Source organism: Bombina bombina, chromosome 4 (genome assembly GCF_027579735.1).
Source record: "Bombina bombina isolate aBomBom1 chromosome 4, aBomBom1.pri, whole genome shotgun sequence".
Classification (NCBI taxonomy): Eukaryota; Metazoa; Chordata; class Amphibia; order Anura; family Bombinatoridae; genus Bombina; species Bombina bombina.
In genome coordinates, this window is record NC_069502.1 from 783,967,405 (window position 1) to 783,988,322 (window position 20,918).

Sequence of the window (20,918 nt, forward strand, 5' to 3'; positions counted from 1 at the left end):
GACCTCACAGGGGAAACACCGGACTAAGCCGGAGAACTGGGACAAAACTCCCTAATAAATCCCAACCCAAAAAGTAGACAACACCCCTTGCAGGAGTCCAACACTCCAAAAAGGAGCTAAGGTACGACAGAGGCGCGCCAAGTCTCTAGAGACCAAGGGAGAACATTGAGGATAAGTCACCCGAAGAGCGAGTAGAACAAAGGCTAGTCTCCATATCTCCTCAGAGTACGTAACTAGAGGACCACACCCAAGGAAAAAGAATGCAAGGCATCCCAAACCCCGGTAGAAAAAAACCCTAAGCGTAGCTCGGAGAAGGAGACAACACAGCCTAATGTCTCTGATAGGGAAACAACAACTCCCAAAATAGGAAAAGCCACACGGCCCTCCCCATAAGGCAGCCAAAACCGCTAAGGAGAAATGTCTTATAGCAGCGCTCCTGACATTGACCTGAGTGAGAGAAAGCAGGCAGTGAAACTCGTCAACACTGATTGCTTAGGAGCTGTTAGCAATAGTCTGGATTGTTTCACAAAAAAACTTTTCCTGCATCTCCAGACTCTAGCTTTCATCAATACTCTCACTGAGAGGTTGACATGACTACTTAAAGCTCCAGTCCTGTCTCGAAGGGCAGGTACACTTTTTCAGGACTCTCCAAATCTTCTGACACTTCTCTGCCACCTCCTATGACGAAAGGCAAATAATGAATGGGGTAATGAGGAAGTGGGAGGGATATTTAAGCCTTTGGTTGGGGTGTCTTTGCTTCCTACTGGTGGCCAGGTGTTGTATTTCCCAAAAGTAAGGAATGAAGCCGTGGACTCTCCCCATCTTAGGAAGGAAAATGTATATGTATTCTATGGATTAACTAGATTTTTTTTACAGTATGTATAATGATTTGTAATACTTATTATTAATATTTTTAATATTTGATAGTTATTATTTCAAGAACGTGGTTTAAAATGACTAATTCTTCAAGTGCTCTAACCCGACACCTCGTTAGACCTAAAACACGAAGGCCTAGATTTAGAGTTTGGCGTTAGCCGTGAAAACCAGCGTTAGAGGCTCCTAACGCTGGTTTTAGGCTACCGCCGGTATTTGGAGTCACTCAAAATAGGGTCTAACGCTCACTTTCCAGCCGCGACTTTTCCATAACGCAGATCCCCTTACGTAAATTGCGTATCCTATCTTTTCAATGGGATCTTTCTAACTCCGGTATTTAGAGTCGTTTCTGAAGTGAGCGTTAGACATCTAACGACAAAACTCCAGCCGCAGGAAAAAAGTCAGTAGTTAAGAGCTTTCTGGGCTAACGCCGGTTTATAAAGCTCTTAACTACTGTACTCTAAAGTACACTAACACCCATAAACTACCTATGTACCCCTAAACCGAGGTCCCCCCACATCGCCGACACTCGAAAAAAAATATTTAACCCCTAATCTGCCGACCGCCACCTACGTTATCCTTATGTACCCCTAATCTGCTGCCCCTAACACCGCCGACCCCTGTATTATATTTATTAACCCCTAATCTGCCCCCCTCAACGTCGCCTCCACCTGCCTACACTTATTAACCCCTAATCTGCCGACCGCAAAGTGCCGCCACCTACGTTATCCTTATGTACCCCTAATCTGCTGCCCCTAACACCGCCGACCCCTATATTATATTTATTAACCCCTAATCTGCCCCCCACAACGTCGCCTCCACCTGCCTACACTTATTAACCCCTAATCTGCTGACCGGACCTGAGCGCTACTATAATAAAGTTATTAACCCCTAATCCACCTCACTAACCCTATCATAAATAGTATTAACCCCTAATCTGCCCTCCCTCACATCGCCGACACCTAACTTCAATTATTAACCCCTAATCTGTTCCGATCAGCCAATAGAATGCGAGCTCAATCTGATTGGCTGATCGGATCAGCCAATCGGATTGAACTTGATTCTGATTGGCTGATTCCATCAGCCAATCAGAATATTCCTACCTTAATTCCGATTGGCTGATAGAATCCTATCAGCCAATCGGAATTCGAGGGACGCCATCTTGGATGACGTCATTTAAAGGAACCGTCATTCGTCGTTCAGTCGTCGGCCAGGATGGATGTTCCGCGGTGGAGGTCTTCAGGATGCTGCCGCTTCGCTCCGGATGGATGCCGCTTGGATGAAGACTTCAATCGGATGGAAGACCTCTTCTGGCCCGCTTGGATGAAGACTTCAGCCGGATCATGGACCTCTTCAGCCCCCCGCTTGGGCTTGGATCAGGACATCGGAGGAGCTCTTCTGGACCGATCGGTGAACCTGGTATGGTGAAGACAAGGTAGGATGATCTTCAGGGGCTTAGTGTTAGGTTTATTTAAGGGGGGTTTGGGTTAGATTGGGGGTATGTGGGTGGTGGGTTGTAATGTTGGGGGGGGGGTATTGTATGTTTTTTTTTACAGGCAAAAGAGCTGAATTTCTTGGGGCATGCCCCGCAAAGGGCCCTGTTCAGGGCTGGTAAGGTAAAAGAGCTTTGAACTTTAGTAATTTAGAATAGGGTAGGGCATTTTTTTATTTTGGGGGGGCTTTGTTATTTTATTAGGGGGCTTAGAGTAGGTGTAATTAGTTTAAAATTGTTGTAATATTTTTCTTATGTTTGTAAATATTTTTTTATTTTTTGTAACTTAGTTCTTTTTTATTTTTTGTACTTTAGCTAGTTTATTTAATTGTATTTATTTGTAGCAATTTTATTTAATTAATTTATTGATAGTGTAGTGTTAGGTTAATTGTAGGTAATTGTAGGTAGTTTATTTAATTAATTTATTGATAGTCTAGTGTTAGGTTTATTTGTAACTTAGGTTAGGATTTCTTTTACAGGTAAATTTGTAATTATTTTAACTATTTTAGCTATTAAATAGTTCTTAACTATTTAATAGCTATTGTACCTGGTTAAAATAAATACAAAGTTACCTGTAAAATAAATATAAATCCTAAAATAGCTATAATATAATTATAATTTATATTGTAGCTATATTAGGATTTATTTTACAGGTAAGTATTTAGCTTTAAATAGGAATAATTTATTTTATAAGAGTTAATTAATTTCGTTAGATTTAAATTATATTTAACTTAGGGGGGTGTTAGTATTAGGGTTAGACTTCGCTTTAGGGGTTAATACATTTATTAGAATAGCGGCGAGATTCGGTCGGCAGATTAGGGGTTAATAATTGAAGTTAGGTGTCGGCGATGTTAGGGAGGGCAGATTAGGGGTTAATACTATTTATTATAGGGTTAGTGAGGCGGATTAGGGGTTAATAACTTTATTATAGTAGCGCTCAGGTCCGGTCGGCAGATTAGGGGTTAATAAGTGTAGGCAGGTGGAGGCGACGTTGTGGGGGGCAGATTAGGGGTTAATAAATATAATATAGGGGTCGGCGATGTTAGGGGCAGCAGATTAGGGGTACATAAGGATAATGTAAGTAGCGGCGGTTTACGGAGCGGCAGATTAGGGGTTAATAATAATATACAGGTGTCAGCGATAGCGGGGGCAGCAGAATAGGGGTTAATAAGTGTAAGGTTAGGGGTGTTTAGACTCGGGGTACATGTTAGAGTGTTAAGTGCAGACGTAGGAAGGGTTACCGCATAGCAAACAATGGGGCTGCGTTAGGAGCTGAACGCGGCTTTTTTGCAGGTGTTTGGGTTTTTTTCAGCTCAAACAGCCCCATTGTTTCCTATGGGGGAATCGTGCACGAGCACATTTTTGAGGCTGGCCACGTCCGTAAGCAACTCTGGTATCGAGAGTTGAAGCTGCGTTAAAAATGCTCTACGCTCCTTTTTTGGAGCCTAACGCAGCCTTTATGTGGACTCTCGATACCAGAGTTATTTTTATGGTGCGGCCAGAAAAAAGCCGGCGTTAGTTTTTCGGGTCGTTACCGACAAAACTCCAAATCTAGGCCGAAGTGTGTTATGCATATTTTACATTTCTATGTTCTTCATGTAGAAAAAACTATAATTGATAATGTAAAATAGATATCTATACATATATACCCATAGAAGCAGATATATAGATACAGCTGTATACAGATGTAAATAGAAATATATATTTACAATAAAAATAAATTGTATGTGAAGAACATTGGAATGTTAAATAAATATAATAAATATACAGTAAAACACAAATACATATGCACACACATATATACATATGCATACATACACAATTATATACATATATATATATATATATATATATGTGTATATATATATATATATATATATATATATATATATATATATATATATATATATGTACAGGTATAGGCTTTTGCAGTCAAACACCTTGCCATATACCATATACCTTTTAAACCCTTTAACTTTGTTTTATTCATTTTTATGTGACTCATTTTTAGCAGTGTTTATATAAGCGTAACTGTAATTTTAAATGTATTTATGTTGTATTTGGAGCCATTTCTTTTTTTTATGCACTAACACAAGGTCAGTCACGCTAACCCGACAAGAGTAAAATGAGATTGTGCTCTTGCAATTGCATTTACTTTCAACTTGTAATATGTGTGTTTTTCAGTCACGTGCAAAAAACCAATATCGCTCGCAAGCAACAGTTAGCGTGTCACTTGTAATCTAGCCCATTATCATTATATTTATATCATCATTATTGTATAGAAAGGAAGTGAAGAAAATGTTAGACAATTTCTTAAATTTCTTAATAGAAATGAGTACAATTGTACTAGAGATTCAAACTTTATAGAGTAAGCAAATATCCTGATTACTACGTTTTTGGAAAAAGGTTATGACGAGGGAACACTTACAGTAGCCATACATAAAATATCATCTGTAGATATAAAACAGTCACTAAGAAGATGATGGGTAATAAAGTATTAAATAGGCCACTGTTTATTACCACCTACATTGAAGGGGGGGGGGGGGGGTAATTGAATCTATAAGTCACCATTTTAGGTTTGAGTTTAGGAAAAGTAAATTTATGCTTACCTGATAAATTGATTTCTTCTATGATACGACGAGTCCACGGATTCATCCTTTACTTGTGGGATATTATCCTCCTGCTAACAGGAAGTGGCAAAGAGCACCACAGCAGAGCTGTCTATATAGCTCCTCCCTTGACTCCACCCCCCAGTCATTCGACCGAAGGTACAGGAAGAAAAAGGAGAAACTAAAAGGTGCAGAGGTGACTGAAGTTTTAAATCAAAAAAACTGAATTTATGCTTACCTGATAAATTACTTTCTCCAACGGTGTGTCCGGTCCACGGCATCATCCTTACTTGTGGGATATTCTCTTCCCCAACAGGAAATGGCAAAGAGCCCAGCAAAGCTGGTCACATGATCCCTCCTAGGCTCCGCCTACCCCAGTCATTCGACCGACGTACAGGAGGAAATATGCATAGGAGAAACCATGAGATACCGTGGTGACTGTAGTTAGAGAAAATAATTCATCAGACCTGATTAAAAAAACCAGGGCGGGCCGTGGACCGGACACACCGTTGGAGAAAGTAATTTATCAGGTAAGCATAAATTCTGTTTTCTCTAACATAGGTGTGTCCGGTCCACGGCGTCATCCTTACTTGTGGGAACCAATACCAAAGCTTTAGGACACGGATGAAGGGAGGGAGCAAATCAGGTCACCTAAATGGAAGGCACCACGGCTTGCAAAACCTTTCTCCCAAAAATAGCCTCTGAAGAAGCAAAAGTATCAAATTTGTAAAATTTGGCAAAAGTGTGCAGTGAAGACCAAGTCACTGCCTTACATATCTGGTCAACAGAAGCCTCGTTCTTGAAGGCCCATGTGGAAGCCACAGCCCTAGTGGAATGAGCTGTGATTCTTTCAGGAGGCTGCCGTCCGGCAGTCTCATAAGCCAATCGGATAATGCTTTTAAGCCAAAAAGAAAGAGAGGTAGAAGTTGCTTTTTGACCTCTCATTTTACCAGAATAAACAACAAACAAAGAAGATGTTTGTCTGAAATCTTTAGTGGCCTCTAAATAGAATTTTAGAGCACGGACTACGTCCAAATTGTGTAACAAACGTTCCTTCTTTGAAACTGGATTCGGACACAAAGAAGGTACAACTATCTCCTGGTTAATATTTTTGTTGGAAACCACTTTCGGAAGAAAACCAGGCTTAGTACGCAAAACCACCTTATCTGCATGGAACACCAGATAGGGCGGAGAACACTGCAGAGCAGATAACTCAGAAACTCTTCTAGCAGAAGAAATAGCAACCAAAAACAAAACTTTCCAAGATAATAACTTAATATCTACGGAATGTAAGGGTTCAAACGGAACCCCTTGAAGAACTGAAAGAACTAGATTTAGACTCCAGGGAGGAGTCAAAGGTCTGTAAACAGGCTTGATTCTAACCAGAGCCTGAACAAACGCTTGAACGTCTGGCACAGCTGCCAGCCTTTTGTGAAGTAAAACAGATAAAGCAGAGATCTGTCCCTTCAGAGAACTTGCAGATAATCCTTTCTCCAAACCTTCTTGTAGAAAGGATAGAATCTTAGGAATTTTTATCTTGTTCCATGGGAATCCTTTAGATTCACACCAACAGATATATTTTTTCCATATCTTATGGTAAATTTTTCTAGTTACAGGCTTTCTAGCCTGAATCAGAGTATCTATTACAGAATCTGAAAACCCACGCTTTGATAAAATCAAGCGTTCAATCTCCAAGCAGTCAGTTGGAGGGAAACCAGATTCGGATGTACGAATGGACCTTGAACAAGAAGGTCCTGTCTCAAAGGTAGCTTCCATGGTGGAGCCGATGACATATTCACCAGGTCTGCATACCAAGTCCTGCGTGGCCACGCAGGAGCTATCAAGATCACTGAAGCCCTCTCCTGATTGATCCTGGCTACCAGCCTGGGAATGAGAGGAAACGGTGGGAATACATAAGCTAGGTTGAAGGTCCAAGGTGCTACTAGTGCATCTACTAGAGTCGCCTTGGGATCCCTGGATCTGGACCCGTAACAAGGAACCTTGAAGTTCTGACGAGAGGCCATCAGATCCATGTCTGGAATGCCCCATAATCGAGTTATTTGGGCAAAGATTTCCGGATGGAGTTCCCACTCCCCCGGATGGAATGTCTGACGACTCAGAAAATCCGCTTCCCAATTTTCCACTCCTGGGATGTGGATTGCAGACAAGTGGCAGGAGTGATCCTCCGCCCATTGAATTATCTTGGTCACTTCCTCCATCGCCAGGGAACTCCTTGTTCCCCCCTGATGGTTGATATATGCAACTGTCGTCATGTTGTCTGATTGAAACCTTATGAATTTGGCCTTTGCTAGATGAGGCCAAGCTTTGAGAGCATTGAATATCGCTCTCAGTTCCAGAATGTTTATCGGGAGAAGAGATTCTTCCCGAGACCATAGACCCTGAGCTTTCAGGGGTTCCCAGACCGCGCCCCAGCCCACCAGACTGGCGTCGGTCGTGACAATGACCCACTCTGGTCTGCGGAAGCTCATTCCCTGTGACAGGTTGTCCAGGATCAGCCACCAACGGAGTGAATCTCTGGTCCTTTGATCTACTTGAATCGTCGGAGACAAGTCTGTATAATCCCCATTCCACTGTCTGAGCATGCACAGTTGTAATGGTCTTAGATGAATTCGTGCAAAAGGAACTATGTCCATTGCTGCAACCATCAATCCTATTACTTCCATGCACTGCGCTATGGAAGGACGAAGAACAGAATGAAGTACTTGACAAGAGCTTAGAAGTTTTGATTTTCTGACCTCTGTCAGAAAAATCCTCATTTCTAAGGAGTCTATTATTGTTCCCAAGAAGGGAACTCTTGTTGACGGGGACAGAGAACTTTTTTCTATGTTCACTTTCCATCCGTGAGATCTGAGAAAGGCTAGGACGATGTCCGTATGAGCCTTTGCTTTTGACAGAGACGACGCTTGAATCAGGATGTCGTCCAAGTACGGTACTACTGCAATGCCCCTTGGTCTTAGAACCGCTAGAAGGGACCCTAGTACCTTTGTGAAAATTCTCGGAGCAGTGGCTAATCCGAATGGAAGTGCCACAAACTGGTAATGCTTGTCCAGAAAAGCGAACCTTAGGAACTGATGATGTTCCTTGTGGATAGGAATATGTAGGTACGCATCCTTTAAATCCACTGTGGTCATAAATTGACCTTCCTGGATGGTAGGAAGGATCGTTCGAATGGTTTCCATTTTGAACGATGGAACCCTGAGAAATTTTTTTAGGATCTTGAGATCTAAAATTGGTCTGAATGTTCCCTCTTTTTTGGGAACTATGAACAGGTTGGATTAAAACCCCATCCCTTGTTCTCCTATTGGAACTGGATGAATTACTCCCATCTTTAACAGGTCTTCTACACAATGTAAGAATGCCTGTCTTTTTATTTGGTTTGAAGATAATTGAGACCTGTGGAACGTTCCCCTTGGGGGTAGTTCCTTGAATTCCAGGAGATAACCCTGAGAAACTATTTCTAGTGCCCAAGGATCCTGAACATCTCTTGCCCAGGCCTGAGCAAAGAGAGAAAGTCTGCCCCCCACCAGATCCGGTCCCGGATCGGGGGCCATCCCTTCATGCTGTTTTGGTAGCAGTGGCAGGCTTCTTGGCCTGCTTACCCTTGTTCCAGCCTTGCATCGGTCTCCAGGCTGGTTTGGGTTGAGAAGTATTACCCTCTTGCTTAGAGGATGTAGAATTAGAGGCTGGTCCGTTTCTGCGAAAGGGACGAAAATTAGGCTTATTTTTAGCCTTAAAAGACCTATCCTGAGGAAGGGCGTGGCCCTTTCCCCCGGTGATGTCTGAAATAATCTCTTTCAAATCAGGACCAAACAGTGTTTTACCCTTGAAAGGGATGTTAAGCAATTTTGTCTTGGAAGACACATCCGCTGACCAAGACTTTAGCCAAAGCGCTCTGCGCGCCACGATAGCAAACCCTGAATTTTTCGCCGCTAATCTAGCTAATTGCAAAGCGGCATCTAAAATAAAAGAGTTAGCCAATTTAAGTGCTTGAACTCTGTCCATAACCTCCTCATACGAAGATTCTTTATTGAGCGACTTTTCTAGTTCTTCGAACCAGAAACACGCTGCCGTAGTGACAGGAACAATGCATGAAATTGGTTGTAGAAGGTAACCTTGCTGAACAAACACTTTTTAAGCAAACCCTCTAATTTTTTATCCATAGGATCTTTGAAAGCACAACTATCTTCTATGGGAATAGTAGTGCGTTTGTTTAGAGTAGAGACCGCCCCCTCGACCTTGGGGACTGTCTGCCATAAGTCCTTTCTGGGGTCGACTATAGGAAATAATTTCTTAAATATAGGGGGAGGAACAAAAGGTATGCCGGGCCTTTCCCACTCCTTATTTACTATGTCCGCCACCCGCTTGGGTATAGGAAAAGCATCGGGGGGCACCGGAACCTCTAGGAACTTGTCCATCTTACATAATTTCTCTGGAATGACCAAATTGTCACAATCATCCAGAGTAGATAATACCTCCTTAAGCAGTGCGCGGAGATGTTCTAATTTAAATTAAATTTTACAACATCAGGTTCAGCTTGTTGAGAAATTTTTCCTGAATCTGAAATTTCTCCCTCAGACAAAACCTCCCTCCTGGCCCCTTCAGATTGGTGTGAGGGTATGTCAGAACCGTTATCATCAGCGTCCTCTTGCTCTTCAGTGTTTAAAACAGAGCAATCGCGCTTTCTCTGATAAGTAGGCATTTTAGATAAAATGTTTGCAATAGAATTATCCATAACAGCCGTTAATTGTTGCATGGTAATAAGTATTGGCGCACTAGATGTACTAGGGGCCTCTTGTGTGGGCAAAACTGGTGTAGACACAGAAGGGGATGATGCAGTACCATGCTTACTCCCCTCATTTGAGGAATCATCTTGGGCAATATTATTATCTGTGGCATCATTGTCCCTACTTTGTTTGGACACTATGTCACAATTATCACATATATTTAAATGGGGAGAAACCTTGGCTTTCATACATATAGAACATCGCTTATCTGATGGTTCAGACATGTTAAACAGGCTTAAACTTGTCAACAAAGCACAACAAACGTTTTAAAATAAAACCGTTACTGTCACTTTACATTTTAAACAGAACACACTTTATTACTGAATATGCGAAAAAGCATGAAGGAATTGTTCAAAATTCACCAAAATTTCACCACAGTGTTTCACCAAGTATTGCACACCAAATTTGAAAGCTTTAACCCTTAAAATAACGGAACCGGAGCCGTTTTTACATTTAACCCCTATACAGTCCCAGGTATCTGCTTTGCTGAGACCCAACCAAGCCCAGAGGGGAATACGATACCAAATGACGCCTTCTATAAGCTTTTTCAGTGGTTCTTAGCTCCTCACACATGCATCTGCATGCCTTGCTTTCCAAAAACAACTGCGCATTAGTGGCGCGAAAATGAGGCTCTGCCTATGACTAGAAAAGGCCCCCATCTGAAAAAGGTGTCCATACAGTGCCTGCCGTTTTTTAACAACAATCCCCAAGATTATAATAACTATTAAGAGTTATAATCTGCCAAATATGCTTAGCAAAGTAATCGTTTTAGCCCAGAAAAATGTCTACCAGTTTTTTAAGCCCTTATAAAGCCCTTTATTCTTTTACTTAATCTAAGAAAATGGCTTACCGGTCCCCATAGGGGAAATGACAGCCTTCCAGCATTACAAAGTCTTGTTAGAAATGTGGCCAGTCATACCTCAGGCAGAAAAGTCTGCCAACTGCTTCCCCCAACTGAAGTTACTTCATCTCAACAGTCCTGTGTGGAAACAGCAATCGATTTTAGTAACGTTTGCTAAAATCATCTTCCTCTTACAAACAGAAATCTTCATCTCTTTTCTGTTTCAGAGTAAATAGTACATACCAGCACTATTTTAAAATAACAAACACTTGATTGAAGGATAAAAACTACATTTAAACACCAAAAAACTCTTAGCCATCTCCGTGGAGATGTTGCCTGTGCAACGGCAAAGAGAATGACTGGGGTAGGCGGAGCCTAGGAGGGATGATGTGACCAGCTTTGCTGGGCTCTTTGCCATTTCCTGTTGGGGAAGAGAATATCCCACAAGTAAGGATGACGCCGTGGACCGGACACACCTATGTTGGAGAAAATATAATCTGTCTTAAATTGACCGGGCGGGCCGTGGACTCGTCGTATCATAGAAGAAATCAATTTATCAGGTAAGCATAAATTTACTTTTCTTCTATAAGATACTATGAGTCCACGGATTCATCCTTTACTTGTGGGATACAATACCAAAGCTACAGGACACGGATGAACGGGAGGGACAAGACAGATGCCTAAACAGAAGACACCGCTGCTTGAAGAACTTTTCTCCCAAAAATAGCCTCAGAAGAAGCAAAAGTATCAAATTTGTAAAATTTGGAAAAGGTATGCAGTAAAGACCAAGTCGCAGCCTTACAAATCTGTTTAACAGAAGCATCATTTTTAAAAGCCCATGTGGAAGCCACCGCTCTAGTAGAGTGAGTTGTAATTCGTTCAGGAGGCTGCTGTCCAGTAGTCTCGTATGCCAAACGGATGATGCTTTTCAGCCAAAAAGAAAGAGAGGTAGCCGTAGCTTTTTTACCTCTACGCTTTCCAGAATAGACAACAAAAAGAGAAGATGTTTGACGGAAATCTTTGGTCGCTTGCAAGTAAAACTTCAAAGCACAAACCACTTCCAAGTTGTGCAACAGACGCTCCTTCTTAGAGGAAGGATTAGGACACAGGGAAGGAACAACAATTTCCTGATTAATGTTCTTATTAGTAACAACCTTAGGAAGGAATCCAGGTTTGGTACGCAAAACCACCTTATCAGAATGGAAAACAAGATAAGGCGAGTCGCATTGCAATGCAGATAGTTCAGAAACTCTTCGAGCCGAAGAGATAGCAACTAAAAACAGAACTTTCCAAGATAGAAGCTTAATATCTATGGAATGCATAGGTTCAAACGGAACCCCTTTTAGAACTTTAAGAACTAAATTCAAACTCCATGGCGGAGCAACAGGTTTAAACACAGGCTTGATTCTAACCAAAGCCTGACAAAACGACTGAACGTCTGAAACATCTGCCAGACGCTTGTGCAGCAAAATTGACAAAGCAGATATCTGTCCCTTTAAGGAACTAGCTGATAACCATTTCTCCAATCCTTCTTGGAGAAAGAACAAAATCCTAGGAATCCTGATCTTACTCCATGAGTAGCCTTTGGATTCACACCAATAAAGATATTTACGCCATATCTTATGGTAAATCTTCCTAGTGACAGGCTTTCGAGCCTGAATCGAGGTGTCTATGACCGACTCAGAGAATCCTCGCTTAGATAAAATCAAGCGTTCAATTTCCAAGCAGTTAGCCGCAGAGAAACTAGATTTGGATGCTGGAACGGACCTTGAATGAGAAGGTCCTGTCTCAGTGGCAGTGTCCACGGTGGTAGAGATGACATTTCCACCAGGTCTGCATACCAAGTCCTGCGTGGCCACGCAGATGCTATCAAAATCAACGAAGTCCTCTCCTGTTTGATTATGGCAATCAGACGAGGAAGGAGAGGAAATGGTGGAAACACATAAGCCAGGTTGAACGACCAAGGTACTGCTAGAGCATCTATCAGTACTGCTTGGGGATCCCTTGATCTGGACCAGTAACAAGGAAGTTTGGCATTCTGACGAGATGCCATCAGATCCAATTCTGGTGTGCCCCATTGATGAATCAATCGTGCAAACACCTCCGGATGGAGCTCCCACTCCCACGGATGAAAAGTCTGACAACTTAGAAAATTTGCTTCCCAGTTCTCCACTCCTGGGATATAGATTGCTGATAGATGGCAAGAGTGAGCCTCTGCCCATCAAATTATTTTGGAAACCTCTATCATCGCTAGAGAACTCTTTGTTCCCCCTTGATGATTGATATATGCCACAGTCGTGATATTGTCAGACTGGAATCTTATGAATCTGGCCGAAGCCAGCTGAGGCCACGCCTGAAGCGCGTTGAATATCGCTCTCAGTTCTAGAATATTTATTGGAAGGAGAGCCTCCTCCTGAGTCCACACACCCTGTGCTTTCAGGGAATTCCAGACTGCACCCCAGCCCAAAAGGCTGGCATCTGTCGTCACTATGACCCATGCTGGCCTGCGGAAACACATTCCCTGGGACAGATGATCCTGTGACAACCACCAAAGAAGAGAGTCTCTGGTCTCTTGATCCAGATTTATCTGAGGAGATAAATTTGCATAGTCCCCATTCCACTGTCTGAGCATGCATAGTTGCAGTGGTCTGAGATGCAAGCGAGCAAACGGAACTATGTCCATTGCCGCTATCATTAGTCCAATTACCTCCATACACTGAGCCACTGACGGCCGAGGAATGGAATGAAGAGTACTTAGAGTAGGCAAAGAGAATGACTGGGGGGTGGAGTCAAGGGAGGAGCTATATAGACAGCTCTGCTGTGGTGCTCTTTGCCACTTCCTGTTAGCAGGAGGATAATATCCCACAAGTAAAGGATGAATCCGTGGAGTCGTCGTATCTTATAGAAGAAATAAACCTCAAATAGTATATCGAAAGAATTAAGATCTCAAACATTATTTAGCCTCTTTAAAATTGCGTTAAAATTAATTAATTAAAAAATAAATCCAATTGTCTCTCCCTCACTAAAGGAGGTTTTCTATGTGGTAAAACTATGTGCAACATGTGTTCATATGTTGATAAGAGTGAGAATGTTTGAGAATTTGAATTCCTCTAGGACATACAATATCAAGATTAGATGTGATTGCAATTCCACATATGTGTATACCAACTAATTTGCCCATGTTAGAAAATCTACATAGGGCGTACCAAAAGAAAGATCAAAACAAGACTTTATGAACATTTATATAATATCACTTTGGGGACAGTCCAAGATTGCGTAGTAGAACACTTTAAGGTATTCTACTTGAGCAGTGCAAAGGGACTACACGCCAAGGTTATCAAATGGATCCCCCACTCATATAGGGGCCAAAATAGGTTGACCACCTTACACAAACGTGAATCTATTTGAATTATGGAATAAGGTAATCTACAACCGTATGTATAAACATAGACCTTGATACTATGGCGTTTATGTAAAGTAGGCAATATATATATAGTTGTCTAGATATAGACATTACAGACAGACGTTCTCCACATAGTGTTGTGAGAATTAGTATAAATTTGTTAATATCATTAGGTGTTGTATCTAATGCATTTTTATTATTGATATAATAATACCAGTACAGATAATTTAATTTCACATGTATGTTTATTTGTACATTTAGTTTTACTGTTTTTATTTAGCATTGTATCATGAGTATAGAACGGACCTGCTATAATAATGTTGTTGCCAATAACCAATATGGTGGCTAGAACTAAAGTCACACATGATGTCACAAAATTGGATTTTAAATGGAAGATTTGAACTACAGGCCAATTAGAAACAAAAGTTCTGCTGAAGAAGTCAGCCCATGTTAAAGGCAGAGGAAACATGTTGGTAGTTGAATCAATTTACACCTTGAACAGACATGTTGTCAATACGGGGCTGTAGCAGATTCCAGAATTCCAAAAGAATCCGATCATCAGTGGTTAACAGTGAAGCGGAGTATACATACAGCGACTGGCAAGATCCAGGGTCATGAAACTGTGGGTGTCTGTAATGGGTGTTTTTATTAATGCTTTATAGTAAATGCATTTTAAAGCAGGGCTGTGTGACTTATTAAATCTTTTACGTTTTAATTGGAGTTGTGCTTGTTGGTTTTCTATTGTAGTTCTTGTTTTGAGGATCAAGGATAGAAAACACTCCAGGATGAACAAATAGCAGCACTGTAACTTTGTTTTAACTGGCAGGATTGTTACAATAAATTAGTGACTTTTCAGTTTATTTCCGACCCCTGAGGCTGGTGATTAGACACATTTATCTAGACTATTCAGGCTTTTAGTCACACAGAACTTCAATATTACTGTTCTACTAATTATTTAAGTAATTTTGCTGGCTATATACAAATTGGCATTAATGTTTGTATAAGTTACCAGCTGATCTATTTTGTTATTTTTTCTGTATCTGGCTTTTTCGGGGGCATATGTGTCTCATAGTTGCTCTTACAATTCTATTTTCAGTATTTCAGTAGGTTATGGCCAGTAAGTCAAGTAAGTGCAGGCATACATACATATCCTCTAATTACTGGCCACATCCTCATCTCAAGCAGCATGGAGGCATTCCTTTAGTGCAACTACATGTTTAACCCATATGCAGAATGAAATCTATTACAAAATAATATGCTCTAATGTAATGAAGTAATGTGTGTTTACACAAAAGTCTCCCCTTAAAGGGACTATAAAGTCAAAATTAAACAAATGGACTGGATAGAGCTTTAGATTTTAAACAACTTTCCAATTTGCTTCTGTTATCAATTTTGCTTAGTTCTCTTGGTATCCTTTATTAAAGAGTAATCCTTGGTGAGTTCAGGAGCATGCTCGTGACTCTAGCCATCTGGCAGCAATGTTTGCAACATTGTTGTATATAGATTGCTAAAGACATGTGCACAATCCTTAACAAAGGATATCAAGAAAACAAAAAATAATAATAGAATGTAAATTGGAAAGTGATTTAAAATCACATGCTCTATCTAAATCATGAAAACAAGATATTATACTATTATACTAAAGGGCCAGTAAACACCTTGAAATTTTTATATAAAATGTTTAGTTATGTATAATGAAACAGCTTTGCAATATATTTTCATTATTTATTTTGCTCCTTTTCATGTAATTTACCTCTGAATTTTAAGCAATTTCTAATTCTCAGAACTTGAAATGCACCCTGCTAACTTATCAAGGCTAACTCTGCTACATATATATATCCCTAACTGGCTTTATCAGATAACAACTGCAAAACTATTCATATTATGCTAAGTTTTTGTCAGTAGTTAGCCCTGTGGACTAAAGCCCAGATTGGCTCCTTCAAATAAGGCAAATGGTGGGAGGAGTTTGGCTATTAAAAACTAATTGCAGTAAATATTTGTTTGGTTAGATATTTTATGCCTACACATTTTCTGCACAAATTCCAGGATATAGCATAGTGACACAAATAATACATTTTATCTTCTGATTTAAATTATCAGTAGTTGTATTTAGGGAATAATGCTCCATTTTAATATGTATGTTGCAGAATATGGCATTTGCATTTTATATGGTGGTGTTCTCCTATATTGTGATATTTCTACAAGCTAAAGTTATTTTATAAAGATAAGGAGTCTGATCCTACAGAGCATGTCCAAGAGTACACTGTATATACATGCATTTTGTGATTGGCTGATGGCTGTCACATGATCCAGAGCAGGGAAAATGGAAGTTTCTTAAATGTTGTCAAAATAAAATCTACTACTAATATGGCATTCAGATCAAGTGTTATTGCATTGTTTTTTATTATGAATTTGTCGATTATGCAAATACTGTATTTAATGGTGGTGTGTGGAGGATTCGGTATATTGCAGTACAATTAAAAAAGAGCTTTATTTAAAATATTCAAATACTGTGTTGTCAAGCAAAAACATTTAATAGAATAATACCTTAGCAATTATTACTTCTTTTTTCAATATCTTCATTGCATAATATGTTCCGCTTGCTTTCTCTCGAACTAATATAACTTTGCCAAAAGTGCCTTTGCCAAGTAGTTTTAAGTAGTCAAAATCATTCATGGTCTGTAGAAAAACAAAGCAGAATATAATTAAATTGAATATAAAGTTATTTAATTGCTTTATTTAAAAAACAACAAAAAAAAACCTTAAAAAGGGACACAAGTCAAAATAAACTTTTATGACTTGGAGCAGCAGTTTTAGTACACTTTCCAATTTACTTCCATTATCAAACTTTGTACAATCTTGTAATATTCACACTTTCTGGGGAGCAAGATCCTACTGAGCATGTGCACAAGCTCACAGAGTATATGTATACTAGTCTGTGATTGACTGGTGTCTGTCACATGATAGAGAGGGACGGAAAATTGGAGAAAAAATTAAATTTGTCAGACAAAATCCAATGCTTATTTGAAATTCAGAGTAAGGGGCCTATTTATCAAAGCGTCAACTATGTTGCATTCGCTGGCGTCAATACACTCGCCAGAAATCGCTGCCGCGGACCTGAATAGGATCTCCTTATTTATCAAAAAAGCAGTCAAAAACAAATGCGTCAAGTACGGTGTGAAGATCCTCAGACTGGTGTTAACTAACAGTCATCTATGTTGCGGCTATTCAGGTTTTTCCCAACTTTATTTACACCATTTCATTACTGTCCATGAACAAGCACATTTCTCTAAAGCTAATCTTTTATTTTTCATCTGTTAATGTCCAAGAAATAACATAATTTATGTAAGAACTTACCTGATAAATTCATTTCTTTCATATTGGCAAGAGTCCATGAGCTAGTGATATATGGGATATACAATCCTACCAGGAGGGGCAAAGTTTCCCAAACCTCAAAATGCCTATAAATACACCCCTCACCACACCCACAATTCAGTTTAACGAATAGCCAAGCAGTGGGGAGATAAAGAAAGGAGTAGAAAGCATCAACAAAGGAAATTTGGAAATAATTGTGCTTTATACAAAAAATCATAACCACCATAAAAGGGTGGGCCTCATGGACTCTTGCCAATATGAAAGAAATGAATTTATCAGATAAGTTCTTACATAAATTATGTTTTCTTTCATGTAATTGGCAAGAGTCCATGAGCTAGTGACATATGGGATATCAATACCCAAGATGTGGAGTCTTCCACTCAAGAGTCACTAGAGAGGGAGGGAATAAAAATAAAAACAGCCATATTTTGCTGATTAATCCACAACCCAAAAAAATAAGTTTATTTTCATGTTTGAAAGAAAAAAACTTAAATCAAAAAGCAGAAGAATCAAACTGAAACAGCTGCCTGAAGAACTTTTCTACCAAAAACTGCTTCCGAAGAAGCAAATACATCAAAACGGTAGAATTTAGTAAATGTATGCAAAGAAAACCAAGTCGCCGCTTTGCAAATCTGATCAACTGAAGCTTCATTCTTAAAAGCCCACGAAGTGGAGACTGATCTAGTAGAATGAGCTGTAATTCTCTGAGGAGGGGCCTGACCCGACTCCAAATAAGCTTGATGAATCAAAAATTTCAACCAAGAAGCCAAGGAAATAGCAGAAGCCTTCTGACCTTTCCTAGGACCAGAAAATAAAACAAATAGACTGGAAGTCTTCCTGAAATCTTTAGTAGCTTCCACATAATATTTCAAAGCTCTTACCACATCCAAAGAATGTAAGGATCTTTCCAAAGAATTCTTAGGATTAGGACATAAGGAAAGGACAACAATTTCTCTACTAATGTTGTTAGAATTCACAACCTTAGGTAAAAATTGAAAAGAAGTCCGCAAAACTGCCTTATCCTGATGAAAAATCAGAAAAGGAGACTCACAAGAAAGAGCAGATAGCTCAGAAACTCTTCTAGCAGAAGAGATAGCCAAAAGGAACAACACTTTCCAAGAAAGTAGTTTAATGTCCAAAGAATGCATAGGCTCAAATGGAGGAGCCTGTAACGCCTTCAGAACCAAATTAAGACTCCAAGGAGGAGAAATTGATTTAATGACAGGCTTAATACGAACTAAAGCCTGTACAAAACAGTGAATATCAGGAAGTATAGCAATCTTTCTGTGAAATAAAACAGAAAGAGTGGAGATTTGTCCTTTCAAGGAACTTGCAGACAAACCCTTATCCAAACCATCCTGAAGGAACTGTAAAATTCTAGGAATTCTAAAAGAATGCCAGGAGAATTTATGAGAAGAACACCATGAAATGTAAGTCTTCCAAACTCTATAATAAATCTTTCTAGAGACAGATTTACGAGCTTATAACATAGTATTAATCACCGAGTCAGAGAAACCTCTATGACTTAGAACTAAGCGTTCAATTTCCATACCTTCAAATTTAATGATTTGAGATCCTGATGGAAAAACGGACCTTGAAATAGTAGGTCCGGCCGTAACGGAAGTGGCCAAGGCGGGCAACTGGACATCCGAACCAGATCTGCATACCAAAACCTGTGTGGCCATGCTGGAGCCACCAGCAACACAAAAGACTGTTCCATGATGATTTTGGAGATCACTCTTGGAAGGAGAACTAGAGGCGGGAAGATGTAAGCAGGTTGATAACACCAAGGAAGTGTCAGCGCATCCACTGCTTCCGCCTGAACATACCTGGACAGGTATCTGGGAAGTTTCTTGTTTAGATGAGAGGCCATGAGATCTATCTCTGGAAGCCCCCACATCTGAACAATCTGAGAAAACACATCTGGATGGAGAGACCACTCCCCTGGATGTAAAGTCTGGCGGCTGAGATAATCCATACAAACACTTTGAAAAGCGCCAAACACATATATCTTAGAAAATCACTAAATAAGCAATGTCCCAAACATATATCATAATAAACATCAAAGCATACATAAATTGCAAATAAATTCCAATTGATATTAAAACATGCAATGAAATATGAAAATACAAATAAAAAATAAATAAGTAATAAAGAAAGTGTACCTACTTTATTGCAGGTAGTGTCCCTTTAAATATTTATATTGCAATGTCCAGAATAGAAAGCGATTCTCTGTTTTCTTATGCAGCTCCTTTTAAATCACTGGTGTGATAGCGATGAGGTAGTAGCTAGAAAGAGGTAAACATGGAGCGCAAGGAAGAAAGCAGAGAAAAAGTCATAGTGCAGTATGTCAGATTAAAAAGCAACAATTTATTATAGACAAAAAACAAACTCACAAGCAAAACCTCAAACAGTATGAGGTATGTATATAGCGTGTTGTATACACACGTAGAGTTACGCTGTATCCCTCTAGGTCAGGAGAAACCGTTGCCGGCAACACGGGTTGACCTACCGCATGAGGGAATCATTTGCTTGAAGGACTGCAACTTGTATCCTGACTTCCTGCAAGTAACACTGAGACTGGACGGTCACAGACAGGTTAGCCAGGAGGGAGAAACAGGACACTGTGATATCGTATAGCATCATCTATACAACACGCTATATACATACCTCATACTGTTTGAGGTTTTGCTTGTCAGTTTGTTTTTTGTCTATAATAAATTGTTACTTTTTAATCTGACATACTGCACTATGATTTTTTCTCTGCTTTCTTCATTGCGCTCCATGTTTACCTCTTTCTGGCTGAGATAATCCGCCTCCCAATTGTCTATGCCTGGGATATGCACCGCAGAGATTAGACAGGAGCTGGATTCCGCCCAGGCAAGTATCCGAGATACTTCTTTCATAGCTTGGGGACTGTGAGTCCCACCCTGATGATTGACATAAGCCACAGTTGTGATATTGTCTGTCTGAAAACAAATGAACGGTTCTCTCTTTAGAAGAGGACAGAATTGAAGAGCCCTGAGAATTGCACGGAGTTCTAAAATATTTATTGGTAATCTCGCCTCTTGAGATTTCCAAACCCCTTGTGCTGTCAGAGATCCCCAAACAGCTCCCCAACCTGAAAGACTTGCATCTGTTGTGATCACAGTCCAGGTTGGGTGAACAAAAGAAGCCCCTTGAACCAAACGATGGTGATCTATCCACCATGTCAGAGAGTGTCGTACATTGGGATTCAAGGATATTAATTGTAATATCTTTGTATAATCCCTGCACCATTGATTCAGCATACAAAGCTGTAGAGGTCTCATGTGAAAACGAGCAAAGGGGATTGCGTCCGATGCTGCAGTCATGAGACCTAAAACTTCCATGCACATAGCCACTGAAGGGAATGACTGAGACTGAAGGAGCTGGCATGCTGCGACCAATTTTAAACGTCTCGTGTCTGTTAGAGACATGGACACTGAATCTATCTGGAAGCCTAAAAAGGTGACCCTTGTCTGAGGAATCAAGAAACTTT

The 20,918-nt window shown here is 40.1% G+C and overlaps 1 protein-coding gene across 6 annotated transcripts in view; it reads right to left on the reverse strand.

Moving 5' to 3' along the window:
* AKT3 (AKT serine/threonine kinase 3) overlaps positions 1-20,918 on the reverse strand; it is a 995,132-nt gene that overhangs the window by 309,174 nt on the left and 665,040 nt on the right. For all 6 annotated transcript variants that reach the window (XM_053711160.1, XM_053711156.1, XM_053711157.1 and 3 more), the window contains one exon: positions 16,571-16,702. In XM_053711160.1, the coding sequence (XP_053567135.1) occupies positions 16,571-16,702 (132 nt within the window). The remainder of the gene's footprint in view (positions 1-16,570; positions 16,703-20,918) is intronic.